At 46.0% G+C, this 26,535-nt stretch overlaps 1 protein-coding gene and 3 non-coding genes across 4 annotated transcripts in view; all 4 read right to left on the reverse strand.

Moving 5' to 3' along the window:
- Positions 1-834: 834 nt before the first annotated feature.
- Positions 835-907, reverse strand: trnav-cac (transfer RNA valine (anticodon CAC)). The gene has a single exon. It is a non-coding gene; the product is annotated as a tRNA-Val (tRNA).
- A 123-nt stretch (positions 908-1,030) lies between these two features.
- trnav-aac (transfer RNA valine (anticodon AAC)) lies at positions 1,031-1,103 on the reverse strand. The gene has a single exon. It is a non-coding gene; the product is annotated as a tRNA-Val (tRNA).
- A 214-nt stretch (positions 1,104-1,317) lies between these two features.
- Positions 1,318-1,390, reverse strand: trnav-uac (transfer RNA valine (anticodon UAC)). The gene has a single exon. It is a non-coding gene; the product is annotated as a tRNA-Val (tRNA).
- Positions 1,391-16,148: 14,758 nt separating this feature from the next.
- LOC143703896 (FGGY carbohydrate kinase domain-containing protein-like) overlaps positions 16,149-26,535 on the reverse strand; it is a 62,030-nt gene continuing 51,643 nt past the window's right edge. Inside the window, exon 12 of the mRNA XM_077197375.1 lies at positions 16,149-16,943. Within this exon, the coding sequence (XP_077053490.1) occupies positions 16,149-16,943 (795 nt within the window). The remainder of the gene's footprint in view (positions 16,944-26,535) is intronic.

Consider the following 26,535-nt stretch of genomic DNA (forward strand, 5'->3'; position numbering starts at 1 on the left):
ACTGACCGCCTGTGTGACCACGAACAGCCTATTCATCCCACTGACCAACTGTGTGACCACGAACAGCCTATTCATCCCACTGACCGCCTATGTGGCCACGAACAGCCAATTCATCCCACTGACAGCCTATGTGACCACGAACGGCCTGTTCGTCCACGGCCAATCTAAGCGACAGCCCGTGGCCCCGCCCACTGACCACGAACAGCCTATTCATCCCACTGACCACCTATGTGACCACGAACAGCCAATTCATCCCACTGACCGCCTGTGTGACCACGAACAGTCTATTCCTTCCACTGACTGCCTATGTGGCCACGAACAGCCTATTCATCCCCCTGACAGCCTATGTGACCACGAACGGCCTGTTCGTCCACGGCCAATCTAAGTGACAGCCCGTGGCCCTGCCCACTGACCACGGACAGCCTATTCGTCCCACTGACCGCCTATGTGACCACGAACGGCCTGTTCGTCCACGGCCAATCTAAGTGACAGCCCGTGGCCCTGCCCACTGACCATGGACAGCCTATTCGTCCCACTGACCGCCTATGTGACCACGAACGGCCTGTTCGTCCACGGCCAATCTAAGTGGACGCTTCTAGGGTACGCTTGTTCAAAAGCGACAGAAACTATAGACTGCCCAGTGTTTTTAACATGGCAAAATGCTGCTAATTTTGTTGGCAGACCGAACATTTTATATTACTGTACAGGAAACCACAATGGTCATTTGTTTTATTTTTGTCCTTTTCTAAAGAGATTAAACCACAAACATCCCTGCAAGTGTACTGACCTGCTCAACAGAAAATCGCACACGAAATTTTTGCAAAAACCACCCACAGTTTCCACCCAGTTTCGAACTGGGGACCTTTCGCGTGTGAGGCGAACGTGATAACCACTACACTACGGAAACACGTCTTCAGGTTGCAGACATAAATCTTTAGGTGCACGCTTATTAAAAAGCATATAAAGGAAATGAGTGCTGCACCCACCTAGCGTGGCAAACAGTTTAAATTTTCTGTCAGAATCCAACCACTGTTTCTGCTCGGTTTCGAACCGAGGACCTTTCGCGTGTTAGGCGAACGTGATGACAACTACACTACAGAAACCTATTGATGAGACACATGTGCTTTTTAGAAGATGGCTCCTTCCCATAATCTGCTCTGCAGGCAGTGTGACAGTCTGTGAATTCCACAAACAACAGAACAGAGGTTATTCGGCATGGCAGTCTGCCTACAGCTCCTTGGTACGATGGCCTTCACCTGTCTCCAAAGTAAGGGTTTTGTAGTGAATTGCAGCATTTATATTTAAAATGCCTCCACTTGTTTCCGCCCAGTTTTGAACTGAGGACCTTTCGCATGTAAAGCGAACGTGATAACCACTACTCTACGGAAACTTGATTTGGACGTCAGTCCCACTGCTTGTAGCGTACGCTTGTTCAAAAGCGACTGAAACTATAGACTGCCCAGTGTTTTAAACATGGCAAAAAGCTGCTAATTTTGTTGGCAGACCAAACATTTTTTATTACTGTAAAGGAAACCTCAACGGTCAATTGTTTTATTTTTGTCCTTTTCTAAAGAGATTAAACCACAAACATCCCTGCAAGTGTTATTTTTGCAAAAACCACCCACAGTTTCCGCCCAGTTTCAAACTGGGGACCTTTCGCGTGTGAGGCTAACGTGATAACCACTACGCTACGTAAACACGTCTTCAGGTTGCAGACATAAATCTTTAGGTGCACGCTTATTAAAAAGCATATAAAGGAAATGAGCGCTGCACCCACCTAGCATTGCAAACAGTTTACATTTTCTGTCAGAATCCAACCACTGTTTCTGCTCGGTTTCGAACCGAGGACCTTTCGCCCTTTAGGCCACCGAGTAAGGGAAGGGGTCCGCGGACAGCTTAAACGGTAGTGCCTTGGACCGGCGCGCAACGCCCCCTAGGCGATTTTTCAGGGCCCGGCCGACCGCGCCCGGCCGCGGGGGGGGGGCCCCCGTGGGGCGGGCCGGAGGCGTCGCGTTGGCCCCCTTGCCCGCAACCCGGGCCTCGGCCACAGGGGGGCTCACCGACCGCCCGCAGTCGATTCGACGCGCACCGAACAGGTCGCAGGCGGGCGTCCACGGAGCGCACGCGTGTCCCCCTGACCGCCTTTTCGCAAAATTCCCTGACCACACCCACCGACCACCAAGCGCCCGTTCGTCCCACCTGTGACCTGTGAGCAGCCCGTGACCGCCCCCTGACCACGCCCACTGACACGAACAGCCTATTCGTCCCCCTGACCGCCTGTGTGACCACGAACGGCCTGTTCGTCCACGGCCAATCTAAGTGACAGCCCGTGGCCCTGCCCACTGACCACGAACAGCCTATTCATCCCACTGACCGCCTGTGTGACCACGAACAGCCTATTCATCCCACTGACCAACTGTGTGACCACGAACAGCCTATTCATCCCACTGACCGCCTATGTGGCCACGAACAGCCAATTCATCCCACTGACAGCCTATGTGACCACGAACGGCCTGTTCGTCCACGGCCAATCTAAGCGACAGCCCGTGGCCCCGCCCACTGACCACGAACAGCCTATTCATCCCACTGACCACCTATGTGACCACGAACAGCCAATTCATCCCACTGACCGCCTGTGTGACCACGAACAGTCTATTCCTTCCACTGACTGCCTATGTGGCCACGAACAGCCTATTCATCCCCCTGACAGCCTATGTGACCACGAACGGCCTGTTCGTCCACGGCCAATCTAAGTGACAGCCCGTGGCCCTGCCCACTGACCACGGACAGCCTATTCGTCCCACTGACCGCCTATGTGACCACGAACGGCCTGTTCGTCCACGGCCAATCTAAGTGACAGCCCGTGGCCCTGCCCACTGACCATGGACAGCCTATTCGTCCCACTGACCGCCTATGTGACCACGAACGGCCTGTTCGTCCACGGCCAATCTAAGTGACAGCCCGTGGCCCTCCCCACTGACCATGTACAGCCTATTCATCCCACTGACCGCCTATGTGACCACGAACAGCCTATTCATCCCACTGACCACCTATGTGACCACGAACAGCCTATTCATCCCACTGACCGCCTGTTTGACCACGAACAGCCTATTCATCCCACTGACAGCCTATGTGACCACGAACGGCCTGTGCGTCCACGGCCAATCTAAGTGACAGCCCGTGGCCCTGCCCACTGACCACGGACAGCCTATTCGTCCCACTGACCGCCTATGTGACCACGAACGGACTGTTCGTCCACGGCCAATCTAAGTGACAGCCCGTGGCCCTCCCCACTGACCACGTACAGCCTATTCATCCCACTGACCGCCTATGTGACCACGAACAGCCTATTCATCCCACTGACCACCTATGTGACCACGAACAGCCTATTCATCCCACTGACCGTCCACGGGGAGCCTATAGGGGCTCCGTCAAATAAGTTGCAGGTGGGATGCTGTTTTCGACTTAGACATTTTCAGCGGGTGAATCCCTGTAAAGAATTGGGGATTTCATCATATGTGCTGAAGTCCCCAATTCTTTACAGGGATTCACCCGCTGAAAATGTCTAAGTTGAAAACAGCATCCCACCTGCAACTTATTTGATGGAGCCCCTGTGAGCTCTTTGTGGACAGTTTGATTTTATGCTAATTTTGGCCTGTGTGACCACGAACAGCCTATTCATCCCACTGACAGCCTATGTGACCACGAACGGCCTGTTCGTCCACGGCCAATCTAAGTGACAGCCCGTGGCCCTGCCCACTGACCACGGACAGCCTATTCGTCCCCCTGATCTCCTGTGTGACCACGAATGGCCTATGTGTCCCATCAGCAGAACTATGCATTATTAGACTTAAAATGGCATGTCCATGGACAGCTTACAAGGACCCTGTCAAATAAGTTGCAGGTGGGCACCAAATAAGTTGCAGGTTGGCACGGGAAGGTCCCACCTGTAACTTATTTGACCGGACCTGTTTAGGCTGTCCGTGGTCGATGCATTAACAGGTCACAATTCATATTGTAAATGTTTTATTGCTTAAAACATGCAGTACAGTGGACAGGGAAGACAATGCAACATGTCGGTGTACTTTACAGCTCATAATTATGCATAATTAGCCTTAAAATGACATGTCCACGGACAGCTTACAGGGACCCTGTCACATAGGGTTCAGGTGAGATCTTTTCTATATTTTGATGTCATGATTGATAAAAAAATGCATAAAAATGATTAAATATCAATTTTACGATAATCTCTGGGCCCCACTGAGCGATTTGCAGCCTTCAGAACCCCGAAATTCCACTGTCCACGAACAGCCTAAATTTTTGAATGGGATAAGTTGCAGATGGGACGTCCAGATCTCAGCCTCTGGACACAATTTGGAGATGAAACCTGCGCTCCTGTGCTCATCTGGACATGCCCTGCCCATGGTGTGAGATTGGAGAAACTTGAAAATCCGACCCAAAAAATCTCAAAGGGAGAACTTTTGAGTCGGATTTTCAAGTTTCTCCAAACGCCCTGAAATTCACAGCACTGTCTGGGCACGTCCAGATGAGCGCAGGAGCACAGGTTCCAGCTCCAAATTGTGTCCAGAGGCTGAGATCTGGACGTCCCACGTACAATCTATCCCATTCAAAAATTTAGGCTGTTCGTGGACAGTGGAATTTCGGGGTTCTGAAGGCTGCAAATCGCTCAGGGGGGCCCAGAGATTAACGTAAAATTGATATTTAATCAATTTTATTCATTTTTATCAGTCATGACATCAAAATATAAAACAGCATCCCACCTGCAACTTATTTGAATGGCCTGTTCGTCCACGGCCAATCTAAGCGACAGCCCGTGGCCCTGCCCACTGACCACAGAGAGCCTATTTGTCCCACTGACCGCCTATGTGACCACAGGAAGGTGTACACGAACATCCTATTTGGACCCTGTCAAATAAGTTACAGGTGGGCAAAGTAAGGGCCCACCTGTAACTTATTTGACAGGGTCCAAATAGGCTGTCCGTGGTCAATGCATTAATAGGTCATATTTCATAATTACAGTACACCACACTGGGGACACAATACAACACACTGATGTACATTAAAGCTAATAATTATGCATAATTAGCCTAAAAATGGACTGTCCACGAACAGCCTATTTGGACCCTTTCGAATAAGTTACAGGTGGGCAAAGTAAGGGCCCGCCTGTAACTTATTTGACGGGGTCCAAATAGGCTGTCCGTGGTCAATGCATTAATAGGTCATATTTCATAATTACAGTGGTTTTATAAGGTGAAACCTACTGTAAACCACACTGGGGACACAATACAACACACTGATGTACATTAAAGCTATTAATTATGCATAATTAGCCTTAAAATGACATGTCCACTGACAGCTTACAGGGACCCTGTCATATAAGTGACAGGTGGGATCTTTTCTATATTTTGATGTCATGATTGATAAAAAAATGCATAAAAATGATTAAATATCAATTTTACGATAATCTCTGGGCCCCCCTGAGCGATTTGCAGCCTTCAGAACCCCGAAATTCCACTGTCCATGAAACAGCCTAAATTTTTGAATGGGATAAGTTGCAGGTGGGACGTCCAGATCTCAGCCTCTGGACACAATTTGGAGATGAAACCTGCGCTCCTGTGCTCATCTGGACATGCCCTGCCCATGGTGTGAATTTCAAAGAGATTGGAGAAACTTGAAAATCCGACCCAAAAAAATCTCAAAGGGGTACGTACCATGCTGCAAATCGCTCAGGGGGGCCCAGAGATTAACGTAAAATTGATATTTAATCAATTTTATTCATTTTTATCAGTCATGAAATCAAAATATAAAACAGCATCCCACCTGCAACTTATTTGAATGGCCTGTTCGTCCACGGCAAATCTAAGTGACAGCCCGTGGCCCTGCCCATTGACCACAGAGAGCCTATTTGTCCCACTGACCGCCTATGTGACCACGAATGGCCTATGTGTCCCATCAGAAGAACTATGCATTATTAGACTCAAAATGGCATGTCCATGGACAGCTTACAGGGACTCTGTCAAATAAGTTAAAGGTGGGATGCTTTTTTCGACTTTTTTGGAGCGGGTGAGTTCTTGGAAACTATGGGTGAGTTTTTGGAAAACTCAAATTTGTGAGGTCAAACCTACTGTAAACCACACTGGGTACACAATACAACACACTGATGTACATTAAAGCTATTAATTATGCATAGTTAGCCTAAAAATGGACTGTCCACGAACAGCCTATTTGGATCTTGTCAAATTAGTTACAGGTGGGCACAGGAAGGTGTCCTCAGACATCCTATTTGGACCCTGTAAAATAAGTTACAGGTGGGCAAAGTAAGGGCCCACCTGTAACTTATTTGACAGGGTCCAAATAGGCTGTACGTGGTCAATGAATTAATAGGTCATATTTCATAATCAGTGGTTTTATAAGGTGAAACCTACTGTACACCACACTGGGGACACAATACAACACACTGATGTACATTAAAGCTATTAATTATGCATAGTTAGCCTAAAAATGGACTGTCCACGAACAGCCTATTTGGTCCCTGTCAAATAAGTTACAGGTGGGCAAATTAAGGGCCCACTGTAGCCTAAAAATGGACTGTCCACGAACAGCCTATTTGGTCCCTGTCAAATAAGTTACAGGTGGGCAAATTAAGGGCCCACTGTAGCCTAAAAATGGACTGTCCACGAACAGCCTATTTGGACCCTGCCAAATAAGTTACAGGTGGGCAAAGTAAGGGCCCACCTGTAACTTATTTGACGGAGTCCAAATAGGTTGTCCGTGGTCAATGCATTAATACGCCATAATTCATAATTGCAGTGGTTTTTTGTGGTCAAACCTACTGTACACCACACTGGGGACAGAATACAACACACTGATGTACATTAAAACTATTAATTATGCATAATTAGCCTAAATATGGACTGTCCACGGACAGCATTTAGGGCACCCGTCAAATAGGTTACAGGTGGGATGCTGTTTTTGACTCTAACGCACTTAACGGGGTACTACGGAGCCCAGTCTTTGTGGACCGTCTGAGGGGACCCTGAGGGGCCACAGATTTCAAATTGGAGCCATTCGGAGCTATTGGGACCGTTCCGTGGGGATGTCCACCAAACGCCTATGAAAATGAATGGGATAAGTTGCACGTGTCAGTGGCTCCCGCGCGGCCGCCAGGGGTCCGAGGGGCCCCAAACTCGACAAAAAGTTGCGTCACGTGGCCCTCTGCGACAGACCGAGCGGGCTAGGTCGAGACATGCCAAGTTTATTTTTAGCTATTTTTTATGCACCTCTCTGTCTCCCATTGATCTGTATGGGAGCATGTGTCTGCTAGGGTTAATTCAGCAGTTAGGATTAGAGGGCCTACTAGGCTCGGGAAGCATCTAGAGCCACGATACTCTGGGGCCCGATTCGGGGGCCCGTGGCGGTCGTCCGTGACGAATCTCGAGGTCCTACGACCTTTCGACCCCTTAGGGCGACTGTTTATTTGATTATCAAAAAGTAAGACTGTTAAGTTAGCACTTTTAAACATCCGCTCACTTAAAAATAAATCACTTTTAGTCAACGACTTAATAACCACATACAACCTGGATTTTATGTTGCTGTTTGGGAAGATCTAAATGCGTCTCTTCGCTGTGACATTTTCGATACAGCACTTGATGTAGAAGAGGACAGACTCTGTGTGTGTGTGTCCAGGTCCTGATCTTCAAAAATACTCCACTCTGTGCAGACGAAGCAGTTTTGCAGCTGGATGAGAGCATTTTCAGTCCAGGCTGTGATGGTCTGTGTGGCTGGTTTTGTTTGCCTCCTGAGGGGGGTGTAGGCCGGGAAGAGGAGCAGGGAGAGGTGGTCTGATTGTCCGAGGTGGGGGAGGGGGGACGCTCTGTAGTCATGTTTAATGTTGGAATAAACATGATCTAATGTGTTTTCTCCCCTAGTGGCACACTTGACGTGCTGATGGAATTTGGGGAGAACAGTCTTAAGGCAAGCTTTATTAAAGTCCCCCGCGATGATGTGAACGCCATCCGGATGAGCCCTCTGTTGTTTAGTTACCATGAGCTGAAGCTGGCCGAGTGCCGTGCTAATGTTAGCATTGGGATTGATGTGATTTACTTTTCCCTCCACTTGTTAATGCCACATTATCACCAATACATGACCAACTTTAGATGTTGATGTATCATTGAAAATAAATTATGGTGATTATTGTTTGCTTTAGTTGGGCTCTTGACCCTTGACGTCTTATCATTAGTTTGTCTCTGGCTGCTGTAACTGTGTATTTCTTATAATATTTGTTATGCCAAAAAATGCAGGAGAAAATGTCATCAGATGAAGTTGGTCATGTATTGGTGATAGTGTGGCATTAACAAGTGGAGGGAAAAGTAAATCAAAATTTAAAATAATCCGACTATGCCACAATGTGGCATTAACTAGTGGAGGGAAAAAAACACAAATGTTATGGCGAAAAATGCAAGCGAAACTTAGATGATGTTGTTCACTTGTTAATGATTGTATACCGTAATTCCTCAAATAAAAACCAGGGCCTTTATTTACCTGAACTGCAGGAGGTAACAAGCTTTTATTTGAAGCAGGCTTTTGTTAGAGGCAGGCCTTTATTTCTAATTCCATCTTTTTGATAAATAATAGGATTGGGCCGATGGACGATGCAATCATCTATCGCGATGGCTGACAGACATCACTATGTTGAGACGGCATCGCGATCCCCCCCGCCCCCCCATGTTTCCATGGTGACGCGTCATGCTTGGCATGTGATTCACCACAGCCAAAATAGCGCTGTATGACAGATGTAGCACTTTTATTTCTAAATATTAACAAACTTGCTTACCATGTTATCAACTATCTTCTATTCCGATTCTCAAATACATGCAAGTGAGTTTGTTTTGTCGTTTAAAAAACCTTTATCAATGATCTTTATCTGTAACGTGAGATGTTTGTTTGGGCCGCAGCAGTTAAGAGATTCCTGTCTGTTGGATTTATTACAGCACGTGAATTCATCAGTTTCTCCTAAAATACATGAAAGTAAGTGGCCGGTGAACTGGAAGAAGAATAGAGTAAAAAAAAATTATGTTCAGAATCAGCAAGAGCTTTATCCTTTCGCAAATCCCCCCATAAACAACAAAGTCTAGATGCGATATAAATAAGAAATTCACTGTGCAGTGCAGACAACTTCAGGGTTTATGATGAGATTTTAGTGAGAGTGCAGAACGCGGTAAGTCAGTCATGGCTTAAAGGGAGCGCTATTGACAATCTAAATAATAATTTTGTTCGACTACGGCAGCTGGTTAAGTCCAAAAATGCGCAGTTCTTTGGCAGTTGGGTCTGTTCGAGGTCGGATCACGTTCTCACCACAAACAAACCGCTCCAGAGTTCGCTTGAAAGCGTACGGAGACCACCTCTTCGAGGAGGTCTCGGTACGCTTATTTGGTCCGCTTTTGGTGCGCACCCATGTGCGATTGCTGCTTTCACACCTGCCCAAACGAACCGCACCAAGGGGGAAAACGAACTCTAGTGCGATTCAACCGAACTAAATGAGGCAGGTGTGAAAGCACCCTAAAACACCTCGGCAAATATATTTGAATGAATAATTATTGCTGCTTCCATAGATACCATTGTGTATTTTACAAACTATAAATGTATTGTTTTGCTATAAATTATATGTATCTAAATGTCTGAAACCTTAAATAAAAATTATGTGGTTAAAAACACTGAATAGTTGTGATATACGGACGGTATGACCAGCGCTGAAAGTCCGTCTTTAGCTCAGCGCCAGCCATAGCGCGAAAGCACAGTTTGAATTTGGCAGTGATGTCACGTCACTGTACATCCGCTCCTCAGTGGTCAGCTCCTGCAGTGCGTGCCAAAATCGAAATTGCTGATGAGATGTAACGTTAGAGGGAAATATCTAGTGGAAAATGAGTATGTTACGTTATGTCATTACATGAATGGCACTTAGGAGATTACCTATCAACACTAAATTTTCCCCAGCCTTAATTTAAGACCGGCCTTTAATTGTCTGTGTTGACCCCGCCCCCGGCCACTATCAGAGGCCCAGCCGGCGTTTAATTGACTACCGGTTTTTATTTGAGGAATTACAGTAGTCATCTTTTAGTGGCCTGATTGACTGATATCAGAGTCTCTGATTAAATTGTTTAATATTAATTGTTAATTTCACATCCCAATACTACTGCAGAAATTCATGCAGTGCCGTGATACTCTGAAAGATTTCACACGTCACACGCATCACACACATGACCAGCGTCGGCCAATAGTGAGCCTATTTAACGACACAGAAGCGCTGCGCTATTACACTAGTAAACTCACTCTAGGCCCACAGAGAAGAAAATCCCTTAGAAGCCTGTGGAGGAGTGACCCAGCTCTCAGATTTCATCACAAATATCCTAATTTGTGTTCCGAAGATGAACGCAAGTCTTACGAGGTTGAAACAACATGTGGATGAGTAATTACTGACAGAATTTTCATTTTTGGGTGAACTAACCCTTTAAAAGTAATTTGAATAACAGATTGTCATAATACTGATGCCACAATATCACAAGGCTACTGTAAATCATGTGAAATTGACTGCTACTGTTTTTTATGTAATATTATTGTGGCAGAATAAGTTATTTTATCATCTGATTAGTTTAGTTTGGGGTATGGATTGGCTGGCCAATGGGGTGGGGTCACCTCTCCCTGGCATTTCCGTTCCCATTCCTATTCAGGTATGTTAAGACTGTAGCTTGTTTATTGAGGATGCAGGACAGCCAGCTAATAAAGCATTACAGTAATCTAGTCTCGAGGACATGAATGCATGAACTAACTGACTAAGGTGGAAAAAGGCTATTCTTGTAACATATGAAAGACAAGTTGCAGTCTAGTATAACACCCAGATCTTTTACTGTAGTGGATAAAGTAACAGGACATCCTTCTAAATTAAAGTTGTATTGTGCAAGGTTGTGGGGGTAGTTTTTTGGACCAATAAGTAATACCTCCGTTTTATCTGAATTTAATAGCAGGAAATTACACGTCATCCAGCATTTTATATCTTTGAGACACTCTGTCAATTTAGATGAGTTAGTGTTCTCATCTGGCCGTGATGAAATATATAATTGAGTGTCATCAGCATAACAGTGGAAATTAATTCCACGTTTTCTTATAATATTACCAAGTGGCAGCATATATATATTGAGAATAGCAGAGGGCCTAACACCGATCCTTGCGGCACTCCATAGCCTACTGACGTTATCTTCGATTTTGCCACATTTAAACAGACAAAATGATAACGGTCTGATAAGTACGATCTAAACCAGCTTAATGCCTGTCCCTGAACACCAGTGTAGTTTTGTAGTCGATCCAAGAGTATTTTATGATCTATAGTGTCGAACGCAGCGCTAAGATCGAGTAGAACTAGTATTGAGATACAGCCTTGGTCAGAAGCTAAAAGTAAATCATTTGTAATTTTAACTAGCGCAGTTTCTGTGCTATGATGCGGTCTGAATCCTGACTGAAATTTTCATAGATATCATTTTCTTGCAAGAAAGAGCACAATTGAGCGGACACAACTTTTTCTAGAATTTTAGACATAAATGGAAGATTTGAAATGGGTCTGTAATTTGCTAGGTTATTTGGATCTAATTGCGGTTTCTTAATGAGAGGTTTTATTACTGCCAGTTTGAATATTCTTGGAACATGACCTAAAGATAAAGACGAGTTAATAATATTGAGAAGAGGCTCTTCCACTACAGGTAACACTTCTTTCAGTAGTTTAGTGGGTATTGAATCTAATAAACATGTTGTTGGTTTAGATGCAATGATAAGTTTATTTAACTCTTCCTGTCCTATAGTTGTAAAGCGGTGTAGTTGTTCTTGAGGGGCGATAATTGAGGCTGAATCATAAGACACCATAAAAGATTGTACATTTACAATTGTGTTTCTGATGCTTTCTATTTTCTCATTGAAGAAATTCATAAAATCATTACTACTATACTGTAATGGAATATTTTGCTCTGGTGATGTTTGTTTATTTGTTAGTCTAGCTACGGTGTTGAATAAAAACCTTGGATTATTTTGGTTATTTTCTATTAGTTTGCGGAGATGCTCAGCCCTGGCTGCTTTTAGAGCCTTTTTATAACGTGACATACTGTCTTTCCACGCGATTCTAAAGACCTCTAAATTAGTTTGTTTCCATTTACGCTCTAAGTTACGCTCTAAGTTTCTCTCTTGATAACATGCGTAGCACTGTTGTACCATGGTGCTTTAGTTTTCTCTCTAACCTTTTTTAATCTAATTGGTGCAACAATTTCTAGTGTACTAGAGAAAATGGTGCTCAAACTGCTAGTCATTTCCTCTAGTTCATCTGTTTGTTTGGGTTCACTGAGCAGCTGAGATAGATCAGGTAAGCTATTTGAGAATCTATCTATAGTGGTTGGAAGGATTGTTCTGCCTGGTCGATAACGTGGCGCAACATGACAAATTTCAGGAGTACGTATTATGCAAGTTATCATGTAATGATCAGTGACATCATCACTTTGCGGTACAATATCTATATCAGTTGGATTGGTTCCATATGATATAATTAAATCTAGTGTATGATTTAGACGATGAGTGGGACCACTGATGTTTTGCTTGACCCCAGAGGAGTTTAATAAATCTGTAAACGCAGCCCCTAACGCATCATTTGTGTTATCTACGTGTATGTTAAAGTCTCCAACAATTATTGCTTTATCGGTATTGACCAATAGATCTGAGAGAAAGTCTGCAAACTCTTTTAGGAAATCAGCATAGGGCCCTGGAGGTCTATATACAGTAGCCAAGGCTAGAGATAATAGGGATTTCTTTCTTACATCTAAGAGCGTAACATTTAGCACGAGTACTTCAAACGAATTAAACCTGTGACCTGTTTTCTAAGTAACATTTAGAATATCTCTATAGATTGTTGCAACACCGCCGCCACAACCGATCAGACGGGGCTCATGCTTGTAACAGTATCCTGGTGGAGTGGACTCATTTAGACGAAATAATCATTTGGTTTAAGCCAGGTTTCAGTAAGGCAGAATACATCGAAACTATTATCTGCGGCCATTTCATTTACAATAACCGCCTTAGGTGTGAGCGATCTAATGTTTAGAAGACCTAGCTTTAGAAATTGTTTTTGTTCACTGATATTGAGATTTTCAGGTTTAATTACAATAAGATTTTTCCTAGATCCTACAGTAGATTTATTGTTTGGCCTCACTAAACGAGGAATAGACACAGTTTCTACATAATGTTCTACACTACTTATATCAATTAAGTTGGGACAGCAAAGACTGTGATTTGGACTTTGACTTACTAGTCATATGGTGTGTAACGTCTTGGAGATGTTGTCCGACAGAACAGCCGCTCCGATTCTGCTGGGGTGCAGGCCATCAGCACGGTAGAGCCTAGGTCGTTCCCAGAACAGATTCCAATTATTTACAAAGAGCAGTTTCTGTTCATTACACAATGACATTAACCATTCATTTAGTGCAAATAATCTACTGAACCTTTCCTGTCCTTGTCGGTACGTGGGAAGCGGTCCAGACACGATGATCGTTGCTTCAGGTGATGTGCTGCGTACCGTCTCGATCAGGCTCCTGTAGTCCTTCTTCAGAACCTCCGTCTGCCGCAGACTGATGTTGTTCACTCCCGCGTGCAGCACAACAGCTCCGACGCGTTCGTCAGCGTTCAGGATCTCGGGAACATGTGCAGCGACATCTAGAACACAAGCACCAGGAAAGCAGTGAGTGCGCACCTTACCCTTACCTGAGGTAGCACGGACATGACGGACGATGGAACTGCTGATGATCACGGCGTCGTCGCGTTCCGACTCGCGAAGAGGGGAGAAGCGGTTCCGGGTGGAGATCTCGAAGACCAGGAGAGGTGGAGAGGTTCTTGGTCTGGTCCTGGCTCGTGTCTTCCGCTGAGGAATCTCCCAGGGCCCATGGTGTTGTGTCGGTGCCGGAGTGAATGAAGCCAGGGATGATCGCGTCCTGGGTGCTTGCGTCCTGTGCAGAGAAGCACACGGAGTAGACGAGGTCGGAGTCAAAAAGTTACTAACCACTGACTTGTGAGCATCGGCGCTTGATGTTTCAAGCGCTGAACGCCGATCTCGCAGCTCGGCTTGCCTCTCTAGCTGACCACGGATCTGCTTCTCCACGGACTCCAGCTCCAACAGCACCGAATGCAGCTCTAATGTGTCCTCACCTGCACTCAGAGGTAACGTTAGACACACATCCGATATATTCGCCATTATAACAGATGAACAGTAAATTAGTAGTGATACTACCAATATCACTACTAATTTAGGACTGAAATCCTGGATATAACCCGTATCCTTTCAGTGAAACGGGTGTAAATGAGATCAATAGGCGAGAGGCCACGTGTGCGATGCTAGCGGGCTAAAGGCTAGTAGCGGAGATTTGAAAAGTTGGATCTAAGTAGCGAAATCAAAGCAATCCGATTGTTTTTTATAAGGAAAAGTATCGAAGATAAGTTCACATGCTATAAAAACAGAAAGTGATTGTTTATAAATGAGTGGTAAAGAAGAAAATCAAGGATTTATGAATCAATTCGACGGAGCTCCAAACACAAACCGCACGCCCATGCGCAAAGAGTTGTGTCTTAGAAATGCATTTCCAATCACATTTGGCTGGCTGCGTCAGTTAATGAGCATGCGGTTTAATGAATTACCGGAGAACGTGCTTCATGAGGCTCAAACGCACACACACGCAAAGGTCTCTCACTCTCTCCCTCTCCGCCGTGCGCGCGCTACACGGTTTGGAGCACTGTTCTCGCATGCGCGCTCTTGCTCGCTCACTCTAGATTCCAGGAGATTTGAACTAATTTGTGGGCATCAGGAAGCGGGCATCAGGGAGCCGCTATCAATATGCGGGAGACTCCCGGAACTTCTGGGAGACTTGGGATGTCTGCAATATTAAATTACGGAAAGAACTGAGTTTCACTTTGCAGTGTATTCTTGTAGTTTTAATAGGTTTTCAAAGTAACTTGAAAGTAAAGTAATTAGTAATCTGATTTTACTTGCAGTAATCAGTAATGTAAGCAATTTACAATTTTAAAGTAGTAATTAGTGATTTGTAGTGGATTACTTTTTTTGAGTAACTTACCCAACACTGGTAACCATACAGCTTTACATCTGGTGTTTGTTCAATCCAAATCATAAGTAAGCCTCACCCTTTTTTTACATTTGGAGTTTTGTGAATTTAGTTTACCTCTTAGATTTTTTTGTTAAAGGTAAAGGGGGAATGGAACATAAAACTCTTTAAACCCTACTTTTGTTTTTTATCTATTTTGCAGCTGTACCATAGCCTATTCCCAATTTATTTTCTCTTTTTTTTCTGCAATGTATTATATTGTTTTATTGTAAAGTGCTTATGCTTCTCGCCTCATTCAATGTCCTGTTATACTGTATATCTGCTCTTGCTGTATGTGGTGTCGTCAGGGATCCTGAGTGCTATAGCCTCATATTTACGACACAGTGTCTGTAAACTTTTTTGCCACTTCTCCCTTGGGTGTCTTCACTTTCAACCGTAGGGAATATCTTTTGGTAAGGACAGTCTTCTTCATCCCCCCGACTCCATGGACTATAAGCCTGATATTCTCACCGCACAGTCCAAGGCGATCAGCTGTTTCATTGGTGATATAATTGGTGTCAGATGTGAGGTCGATTAGTGAGCCAATAAGTCAACCCGAGTTTGTCGTTACTTCCATCAGCATCATCACCACTGGATGTTCTTGCAGTCCATCTCCAGCCTTGGCACATACAGTTGATGATATTTTGTTTGAGAACACATTCTTGCATTTCTCTCTTTGTTCTGGAGTAAGCTCTGCAAGAAACTCTTCGTGTTTGTTGGTTAGGCCAAGTTTCTTTCCTCCAATTTTTATGGTGCTCTGCTCCTCACTGCTGCTGTATTTCTTTGAAGTCGATGGCTTAAGACACAGAAGGTAATTGTGGTCCGATATCCCTCCTTTCCGACAGTCTACTTTTCGGCAGAGGTATCTGGGTGTGCATCCTTTCCCATCCTTGGGGTGGGGCCGCAAACACTTGGAGCACAACCATAGCTTCTTCACATGGGCCCTTTTTCTTAAGAGATCTTCTTCCCTGGAGACCTTGCACGCAAATAGCTTGCGGCATGGGAGTCATCTTCACAGACAATACAGCTGGGATAGTCGTCCTTCTGACCTGCTGTGGATTTAGTGAATGCCTTCCTCCCTCTCTTATCTGGGTATTCTGCAGCACCCTTTTCCACAGGGCCTTTATCTGCAGGGCTTGGCTCCACCTGTTCCAACTCCTCAAGAATCTCCTCCTGCTTCTTCAAGAATCCTATGAGGCAATCAAAATGATGCAGTGGAGAGAACCTGTTTTCCGGGTCAGTTTTGTGCATAATCCACTCCTTCTTGAGTGAACTGGGAAGCTTGCTTTCAAGAGATTGAGCAACAACACAGTTCTTCACGGCGTCTTCTTCACCAAGAATCTGGAGGTTGCACAGTGCCCTTTCCACAGCCTGGATCAATTCAATGGTTCTTCTTGGATTGTTTCCTTTATCGGGGGGAAGAGACTGGACCTCGTTGGTGACCATTAAGACTATTTTCGCTCTGTTCCCGTATTTGCTGTCCAGTAGCCTAAACATATCGTCGGCGGATCCACAGCTAGATAGGACAAGATCCTTCTTGACCTTTTCGTGGAGACTATTTAATAAGTGGAACCTTTTTAAACATTCCACACCTTGTGGGTTACCCAATTCTTGTAGGTCCTCCCACTCAGTCTTCCAGCAGTAATAGTCCCTCATGTCACCAGAGAAAGTGGGTAGCCGTGCTTTTTCAAGGCTGATTTGAGGCTTGAGATTAGAGTATCCTTTGGTTCTTTCTGGGCTGCTTTGCTGTAAGAGAGGCCGGATGTTCATGTTTAATGCCCCAGTGTACCTTTTGGACTTCAGCTTGCGATCGGCAGACATGTCAGGGAGAGAGGGGAAAGAAGCATCTTGTATCGGATCCATAATATATCATACATAATATATCATAAATTCTGAATAATACACAAATATAAATAAATATAAATTCCAATATAGCCAATACTATAAACACTATGGAATAATATATAATATATTATGGAATTTAATCAACATTCAATATTATAAATATTATAATATACTTAGTGTTTAAACTAAATGACTAAACAAAGCATACACATTTAAACACAGAAATGCTACAGTTTCACACACACCAAATATACAACAATGTCAATGTTATACACTAAACCATTCGCCCAAAACCACAAAAGGTATTCTCAGTGTTTTGGCCCAAAATGAAACCAGTGAGTGTAGTTTTAAGTAGTAACGCTGAGCATAGTAATCCATTATCAATGTAAAGCAATTAACTGCATTACCCATGCGGCACCGCAAACAGGAAGTAACTCGTGTGACAGTGAAACGCTCCAAATCCAAACATTTACTTAAAATATAACCACGGATACTATAAAGCCGACATCGTTAAACATCAGGCCGCAAACAAGGTTTTATCAACGTGACCAAAGTAACAGTTATCAGGCATACAAACCGCGCACATATACAGCGGCAGTACAGCGGTAGCGCAAACAAACAAACTTAAAACCGCAGCACAATGGATAGAAACAGCATCTTTCCGGTGATCACATCTCTCCTGATGAGACAACAAGCCAAAACTAGTACTCGCTCCTGCTTATAGCCCGTACTCATTCATTACTGGATTCTAACACACCGTTTTTTGGGGATTTTTACTGGTCCACGTTTCAACTCTTGACTGGCCCGTCCTTCAATCAGGGAAGTGAACCTCCCGCCTATTAACCTGCGTTACATTGCTGCTTAACACCCGTGAAGTAGTGAACACGACAGAGTGAGTTCAACAGCAAGCAGTAAAATCAGCCGCATCACAGGTGGACTCCACATGCACAAACAACAGGTTCTTCTTTGCTGCTTTTTAATCTAAGTTGAACTGCATTAGACAGTTTGTCACACAAAGCATGACATTCCAAAGATTTGGATTACAGGAATACAATCTGGTGTATTTTATGACAGCATATTAATAAAAATATGCCCCACAATAAACAATATTACAGAAATATTGCATGATTATGGTTAAATGATCACACAATTATTTTATGAATTCAATATTTTAAACTGTAGTATTGTTTAAAATGTATCCTTTGAAATGCCAAATCATAACAGAGTAAAATTTTATAATTTCAAATGAAATAAGTTCATAATCCTGATTTGGACCTAATGATCACTGGATTGATCTGGGCCACATTCCTTCCATCAACAATCGGCCCTCACCGTTGCCACAATGCCCAGTTCTGGCTGAAAGGATACGTGCTATTGCCGACAGAAGGCCAGCAGTGCTAGCTTGAGGCCACATTCGGCCCAAGCTTGCTTGCGATGTGGGTTTGTGTGGATTAATCATGACATTAAGATAACAGGTAATTGTTTCTTTATACTGTGTTTCGATCATTAAAAGTGTACTGTCTCCATCTGATTCAGCTCATCACTTTGTCAATAGAAAGGGGACTAAAAATATATTTTTTTCCCCAATTGTCCCCAAAGACAAATGAAGAGATATGTCTAACAACCAACAACACAGTGATGTGATAACACAAAACACTACTGGGAATATCCCGTCTTTATGTTTATATACCTTTTGCATTATCAGTATTACACTTATATTATTGTATACTTGTGTTATTATATACTTGTATTACACTTACATTTATATTGTTACAGCAGTACAGTAATGCGTACTATTATATGGGGGAAGCAAGAATGGCAGACAGGAAAAATGTATTTAAGTGCAGGTGTGGTACCTTAATGAAAACAAAGCCAAAACCAAACCAATACAAGGGAACACGGAGAGCAGGGCACCATGGCGGAGCAGAGACAACACCAAATTATGTTTTTTGAAAATGTAAAACTGCAGAAAGTTTTCAGTGATGGGTAGGTTTAGGGTTGAAGGGATGGAGTCTATACAGTATAAAAATCATGCCTATGAAAAGTTCGCATAAAACAGGGAATACCAACCTGTGTGTGTGGTCCAGGACCAAATGTCCCTACAAGGATAGTAAAAAACATTTTGTGGGGAAAAATGTAAGTTCTTATGAAAAGAAAAATCTTATAAATCAGGGATTTTCAACTCTAGCCCTTTCCCGCAGTTTACCTCCAACCTTGAAAAAATTCACCTGCTTGTAGCTTTACCCTTTACTTTAATTTGCTTTTTAAGGTGTGATTGATTAGGGTTGGAGCAAAACTCCTGTTAAAAAAAAAACGCTGTTATCTATGCAGAAACAAAAGTGTGTGTTGGGTTGTTGGGTTGTTGGTTGGGTTGTTGGTTGGGTGGGTGGGTGTGTTTTTTGGGGTTGGGTGGTGGTATGTGTGTAGATGTGTGTCTAAAACAGAGGATTATTACGGAGCTCAATCCTCTCAGCTGACTTGGCTTTGGGAATATTTGGGAAGAACGTTCTGAATACCAGCCACTTTCTTTTAACAACACAAGATGTTGGACCATAATATTACAGCATAACAAAAAAAAAAAAAAAATTTGATAGAAAAAAAAAATTTAAAAGATTAAAAGTCTGATGCTCTACCGACTGAGCTATCCGGGCTCTTGCTCGAGAAGCGTGCGTGCTGCGTGGGAACGCACAGCAAAATTAATCGTATTGGCGCAGAAAAAAGAGTGTCCTCCAATGCATAGCGTTTCCTTCTTTGAAGATTCAGAATGGCAGTCAAAACGTCTGCTATGTCAAAATATATTTGCAAATTAGTGGGAATGCAGCATTCGAACCTGCGCGGGGAGACCCCAATGGATTTCTAGTCAGGCTCCGATCACAGCGGCTGAGTGTGTGTGTGTGTGTTGAACCTGTATGGAGCCACAGTCAGATGAAGCACAGGCTCCGATCACAGCGGCTGAGTGTGTGTGTGTGTGTGTGTGTGTGTGTGTGTGTGTGTTTTGTACCTGTATGGAGCCACAGTCAGATGAAGCACAGGCTCCGATCACAGCGGCTGAGTGTGTGTGTGTGTGTGTGTGTGTGTGTGTTTTGTACCTGTATGGAGCCACAGTCAGATGAAGCACAGGCTCCGATCACAGCGGCTGAGTGTGTGTGTGTGTGTGTGTGTGTGTGTTTTGTACCTGTATGGAGCCACAGTCAGATGAAGCACAGGCTCCGATCACAGCGGCTGAGTGTGTGTGTGTGTGTGTGTGTGTTGAACCTGTATGGAGCCACAGTCAGATGAAGCACAGGCTCCGATCACAGCGGCTGAGTGTGTGTGTGTGTGTGTGTGTGTGTGTGTGTGTGTGTGTGTGTGTGTTTTGTACCTGTATGGAGCCACAGTCAGATGAAGCACAGGCTCCGATCACAGCGGCTGAGTGTGTGTGTGTGTGTGTGTGTGTGTGTGTGTGTGTGTGTTTTGTACCTGTATGGAGCCACAGTCAGATGAAGCACAGGCTCCGATCACAGCGGCTGAGTGTGTGTGTGTGTGTGTGTGTGTGTGTGTGTGTGTGTGTGTGTGTGTGTGTGTGTGTTTTGTACCTGTATGGAGCCACAGTCAGATGAAGCACAGGCTCCGATCACAGCGGCTGAGTGTGTGTGTGTGTGTTTTGTACCTGTATGGAACCACAGTCAGATGAAGCACAGGCTCCGATCACAGCGGCTGAGTGTGTGTGTGTGTGTGTGTGTGTGTGTTTTGTACCTGTATGGAGCCACAGTCAGATGAAGCACAGGCTCCGATCACAGCGGCTGAGTGTGTGTGCGTGTGTGTGTGTGTGTTTTGTACCTGTATGGAGCCACAGTCAGATGAAGCACAGGCTCCGATCACAGCGGCTGAGTGTGTGTGTGTGTGTGTGTGTGTTTTGTACCTGTATGGAGCCACAGTCAGATGAAGCACAGGCTCCGATCACAGCGGCTGAGTGTGTGTGTGTGTGTGTGTGTGTGTGTTTTGTACCTGTATGGAACCACAGTCAGATGAAGCACAGGCTCCGATCACAGCGGCTGAGTGTGTGTGTGTGTGTGTGTGTGTGTGTGTGTTTTGTACCTGTATGGAGCCACAGTCAGATGAAGCACAGGCTCCGATCACAGCGGCTGAGTGTGTGTGTGTGTGTGTGTGTGTGTGTTTTGTACCTGTATGGAGCCACAGTCAGATGAAGCACAGGCTCCGATCACAGCGGCTGAGTGTGTGTGTGTGTGTGTGTGTGTGTTTTGTACCTGTATGGAGCCACAGTCAGATGAAGCACAGGCTCCGATTACAGCGGCTGAGTGTGTGTGTGTGTGTGTTTTGTACCTGTATGGAACCACAGTCGGATGAAGCACAGGCTCCGATCACAGCGGCTGAGTGTGTGTGTGTGTGTGTGTGTGTGTGTGTGTGTTTTGTACCTGTATGGAGCCACAGTCAGATGAAGCACAGGCTCCGATCACAGCGGCTGAGTGTGTGTGTGTGTGTGTGTGTGTTTTGTACCTGTATGGAGCCACAGTCAGATGAAGCATAGGCTCCGATCACAGCGGCTGAGTGTGTGTGTGTGTGTTTTGTACCTGTATGGAGCCACAGTCAGATGAAGCACAGGCTCCGATCACAGCAGCTGAGTGCGTGTGTGTGTGTGTGTGTGTTTTGTACCTTTATGGAGCCACAGTCAGATGAAGCACAGGCTCCGATCACAGCGGCTGAGTGTGTGTGTGTGTGTGTGTGTGTGTGTGTGTTTTGTACCTGTATGGAGCCACAGTCAGATGAAGCACAGGCTCCGATCACAGCAGCTGAGTGCGTGTGTGTGTGTGTGTGTGTTTTGTACCTTTATGGAGCCACAGTCAGATGAAGCACAGGCTCCGATCACAGCGGCTGAGTGTGTGTGTGTGTGTGTGTGTGTGTGTGTGTTGAACCTGTATGGAGCCACAGTCAGATGAAGCACAGGCTCCGATCACAGCGGCTGAGTGTGTGTGTGTGTGTGTGTGTGTGTGTGTGTGTGTGTGTGTGTGTGTGTGTGTTTTGTACCTGTATGGAGCCACAGTCAGATGAAGCACAGGCTCCGATCACAGCGGCTGAGTGTGTGTGTGTGTGTGTGTGTGTTTTGTACCTGTATGGAGCCACAGTCAGATGAAGCACAGGCTCCGATCACAGCGGCTGAGTGTGTGTGTGTGTGTGTTTTGTACCTGTATGGAACCACAGTCAGATGAAGCACAGGCTCCGATCACAGCGGCTGAGTGTGTGTGTGTGTGTGTGTGTGTGTGTGTGTGTTTTGTACCTGTATGGAGCCACAGTCAGATGAAGCACAGGCTCCGATCACAGCGGCTGAGTGTGTGTGTGTGTGTGTTTTGTACCTGTATGGAACCACAGTCAGATGAAGCACAGGCTCCGATCACAGCGGCTGAGTGTGTGTGTGTGTGTGTGTGTGTGTGTGTGTGTGTGTTTTGTACCTGTATGGAGCCACAGTCAGATGAAGCACAGGCTCCGATCACAGCGGCTGAGTGTGTGTGTGTGTGTGTGTGTGTGTGTGTTTTGTACCTGTATGGAGCCACAGTCAGATGAAGCACAGGCTCCGATCACAGCGGCTGTGTGTGTGTGTGTGTGTGTGTGTGTGTTTTGTACCTGTATGGAGCCACAGTCAGATGAAGCACAGGCTCCGATCACAGCGGCTGAGTGTGTGTGTGTGTGTGTGTGTGTTGAACCTGTATGGAGCCACAGTCAGATGAAGCACAGGCTCCGATCACAGCGGCTGAGTGTGTGTGTGTGTGTGTGTGTGTGTGTGTGTGTGTGTGTTTTGTACCTGTATGGAGCCACAGTCAGATGAAGCACAGGCTCCGATCACAGCGGCTGAGTGTGTGTGTGTGTGTGTGTGTGTGTGTGTGTGTGTGTGTGTTTTGTACCTGTATGGAGCCACAGTCAGATGAAGCACAGGCTCCGATCACAGCGGCTGAGTGTGTGTGTGTGTGTGTGTGTGTGTGTGTGTGTGTGTGTGTGTGTGTGTGTTTTGTACCTGTATGGAGCCACAGTCAGATGAAGCACAGGCTCCGATCACAGCGGCTGAGTGTGTGTGTGTGTGTTTTGTACCTGTATGGAACCACAGTCAGATGAAGCACAGGCTCCGATCACAGCGGCTGAGTGTGTGTGTGTGTGTGTGTGTGTGTGTTTTGTACCTGTATGGAGCCACAGTCAGATGAAGCACAGGCTCCGATCACAGCGGCTGAGTGTGTGTGCGTGTGTGTGTGTGTGTTTTGTACCTGTATGGAGCCACAGTCAGATGAAGCACAGGCTCCGATCACAGCGGCTGAGTGTGTGTGTGTGTGTGTGTGTGTTTTGTACCTGTATGGAGCCACAGTCAGATGAAGCACAGGCTCCGATCACAGCGGCTGAGTGTGTGTGTGTGTGTGTGTGTGTGTGTTTTGTACCTGTATGGAACCACAGTCAGATGAAGCACAGGCTCCGATCACAGCGGCTGAGTGTGTGTGTGTGTGTGTGTGTGTGTGTGTGTTTTGTACCTGTATGGAGCCACAGTCAGATGAAGCACAGGCTCCGATCACAGCGGCTGAGTGTGTGTGTGTGTGTGTGTGTGTGTGTTTTGTACCTGTATGGAGCCACAGTCAGATGAAGCACAGGCTCCGATCACAGCGGCTGAGTGTGTGTGTGTGTGTGTGTGTGTGTTTTGTACCTGTATGGAGCCACAGTCAGATGAAGCACAGGCTCCGATTGCAGCGGCTGAGTGTGTGTGTGTGTGTGTTTTGTACCTGTATGGAACCACAGTCGGATGAAGCACAGGCTCCGATCACAGCGGCTGAGTGTGTGTGTGTGTGTGTGTGTGTGTGTGTGTGTTTTGTACCTGTATGGAGCCACAGTCAGATGAAGCACAGGCTCCGATCACAGCGGCTGAGTGTGTGTGTGTGTGTGTGTGTGTTTTGTACCTGTATGGAGCCACAGTCAGATGAAGCATAGGCTCCGATCACAGCGGCTGAGTGTGTGTGTGTGTGTTTTGTACCTGTATGGAGCCACAGTCAGATGAAGCACAGGCTCCGATCACAGCAGCTGAGTGCGTGTGTGTGTGTGTGTGTGTTTTGTACCTTTATGGAGCCACAGTCAGATGAAGCACAGGCTCCGATCACAGCGGCTGAGTGTGTGTGTGTGTGTGTGTGTGTGTGTGTGTTTTGTACCTGTATGGAGCCACAGTCAGATGAAGCACAGGCTCCGATCACAGCAGCTGAGTGCGTGTGTGTGTGTGTGTGTGTTTTGTACCTTTATGGAGCCACAGTCAGATGAAGCACAGGCTCCGATCACAGCGGCTGAGTGTGTGTGTGTGTGTGTGTGTGTGTGTGTGTTGAACCTGTATGGAGCCACAGTCAGATGAAGCACAGGCTCCGATCACAGCGGCTGAGTGTGTGTGTGTGTGTGTGTGTGTGTGTGTGTGTGTGTGTGTGTGTGTGTGTGTGTGTTTTGTACCTGTATGGAGCCACAGTCAGATGAAGCACAGGCTCCGATCACAGCGGCTGAGTGTGTGTGTGTGTGTGTGTGTGTTTTGTACCTGTATGGAGCCACAGTCAGATGAAGCACAGGCTCCGATCACAGCAGCTGAGTGCGTGTGTGTGTGTGTGTGTGTTTTGTACCTGTATGGAGCCACAGTCAGATGAAGCACAGGCTCCGATCACAGCGGCTGAGTGTGTGTGTGTGTGTGTTTTGTACCTGTATGGAACCACAGTCAGATGAAGCACAGGCTCCGATCACAGCGGCTGAGTGTGTGTGTGTGTGTGTTTTGTACCTGTATGGAGCCACAGTCAGATGAAGCACAGGCTCCGATCACAGCGGCTGAGTGTGTGTGTGTGTGTGTGTGTGTGTGTTTTGTACCTGTATGGAGCCACAGTCAGATGAAGCACAGGCTCCGATCACAGCGGCTGAGTGTGTGTGTGTGTGTTTTGTACCTGTATGGAACCACAGTCAGATGAAGCACAGGCTCCGATCACAGCGGCTGAGTGTGTGTGTGTGTGTGTGTTTTGTACCTGTATGGAGCCACAGTCAGATGAAGCACAGGCTCCGATCACAGCGGCTGAGTGTGTGTGTGTGTGTGTGTGTGTGTGTTTTGTACCTGTATGGAGCCACAGTCAGATGAAGCACAGGCTCCGATCACAGCGGCTGAGTGTGTGTGTGTGTGTGTGTGTGTGTGTGTGTGTGTGTGTGTGTGTGTGTGTGTGTGTGTGTGTGTGTGTGTGTGTGTGTGTGTGTGTGTTTTGTACCTGTATGGAGCCACAGTCAGATGAAGCACAGGCTCCGATCACAGCGGCTGAGTGTGTGTGTGTGTGTGTGTGTGTGTGTGTTTTGTACCTGTATGGAGCCACAGTCAGATGAAGCACAGGCTCCGATCACAGCGGCTGAGTGTGTGTGTGTGTGTGTGTGTGTGTGTGTGTGTGTGTGTGTTTTGTACCTGTATGGAGCCACAGTCAGATGAAGCACAGGCTCCGATCACAGCAGCTGAGTGCGTGTGTGTGTGTGTGTGTGTTTTGTACCTGTATGGAGCCACAGTCAGATGAAGCACAGGCTCCGATCACAGCGGCTGAGTGTGTGTGTGTGTGTGTTTTGTACCTGTATGGAACCACAGTCAGATGAAGCACAGGCTCCGATCACAGCGGCTGAGTGTGTGTGTGTGTGTGTTTTGTACCTGTATGGAGCCACAGTCAGATGAAGCACAGGCTCCGATCACAGAGGCTGAGTGTGTGTGTGTGTGTGTGTGTGTGTGTGTGTGTGTGTGTGTGTGTGTGTGTGTTTTGTACCTGTATGGAGCCACAGTCAGATGAAGCACAGGCTCCGATCACAGCGGCTGAGTGTGTGTGTGTGTGTGTGTGTGTGTGTGTGTGTGTGTGTGTGTGAGAGAGTGTGTGTGTGTGTGTGTGTGTTTTGTACCTGTATGGAGCCACAGTCAGATGAAGCACAGGCTCCGATCACAGCGGCTGAGTGTGTGTGTGTGTGTTTTGTACCTGTATGGAGTCACAGTCAGATGAAGCACAGGCTCCGATCACAGCGGCTGAGTGTGTGTGTGTGTGTGTGTGTGTGTGTGTGTGTGTGTGTGTGTGTGTGTGTGTGTGTGTGTGTGTGTGTGTGTGTGTGTGTGTGTGTGTGTGTGTGTGTGTGTGTGTGTGTGTGTGAGTGTGTGTGTGTGTGTGTGTGTGTGTGTTTTGTACCTGTATGGAGCCACAGTCAGATGAAGCACAGGCTCCGATCACAGCGGCTGAGTGTGTGTGTGTGTGTGTGTGTGTGTGTGTGTGTTTTGTACCTGTATGGAGCCACAGTCAGATGAAGCACAGGCTCCGATCACAGCAGCTGAGTGCGTGTGTGTGTGTGTGTGTGTGTTTTGTACCTTTATGGAGCCACAGTCAGATGAAGCACAGGCTCCGATCACAGCGGCTGAGTGTGTGTGTGTGTGTGTGTGTGTGTTTTGTACCTGTATGGAGCCACAGTCAGATGAAGCACAGGCTCCGATCAC

Source organism: Siphateles boraxobius, unplaced genomic scaffold, assembly GCF_051911475.1.
Source record: "Siphateles boraxobius isolate OS27281-9 unplaced genomic scaffold, OSU_SipBor_1 39, whole genome shotgun sequence".
In the NCBI taxonomy this organism is placed as follows: Eukaryota; Metazoa; Chordata; class Actinopteri; order Cypriniformes; family Leuciscidae; genus Siphateles; species Siphateles boraxobius.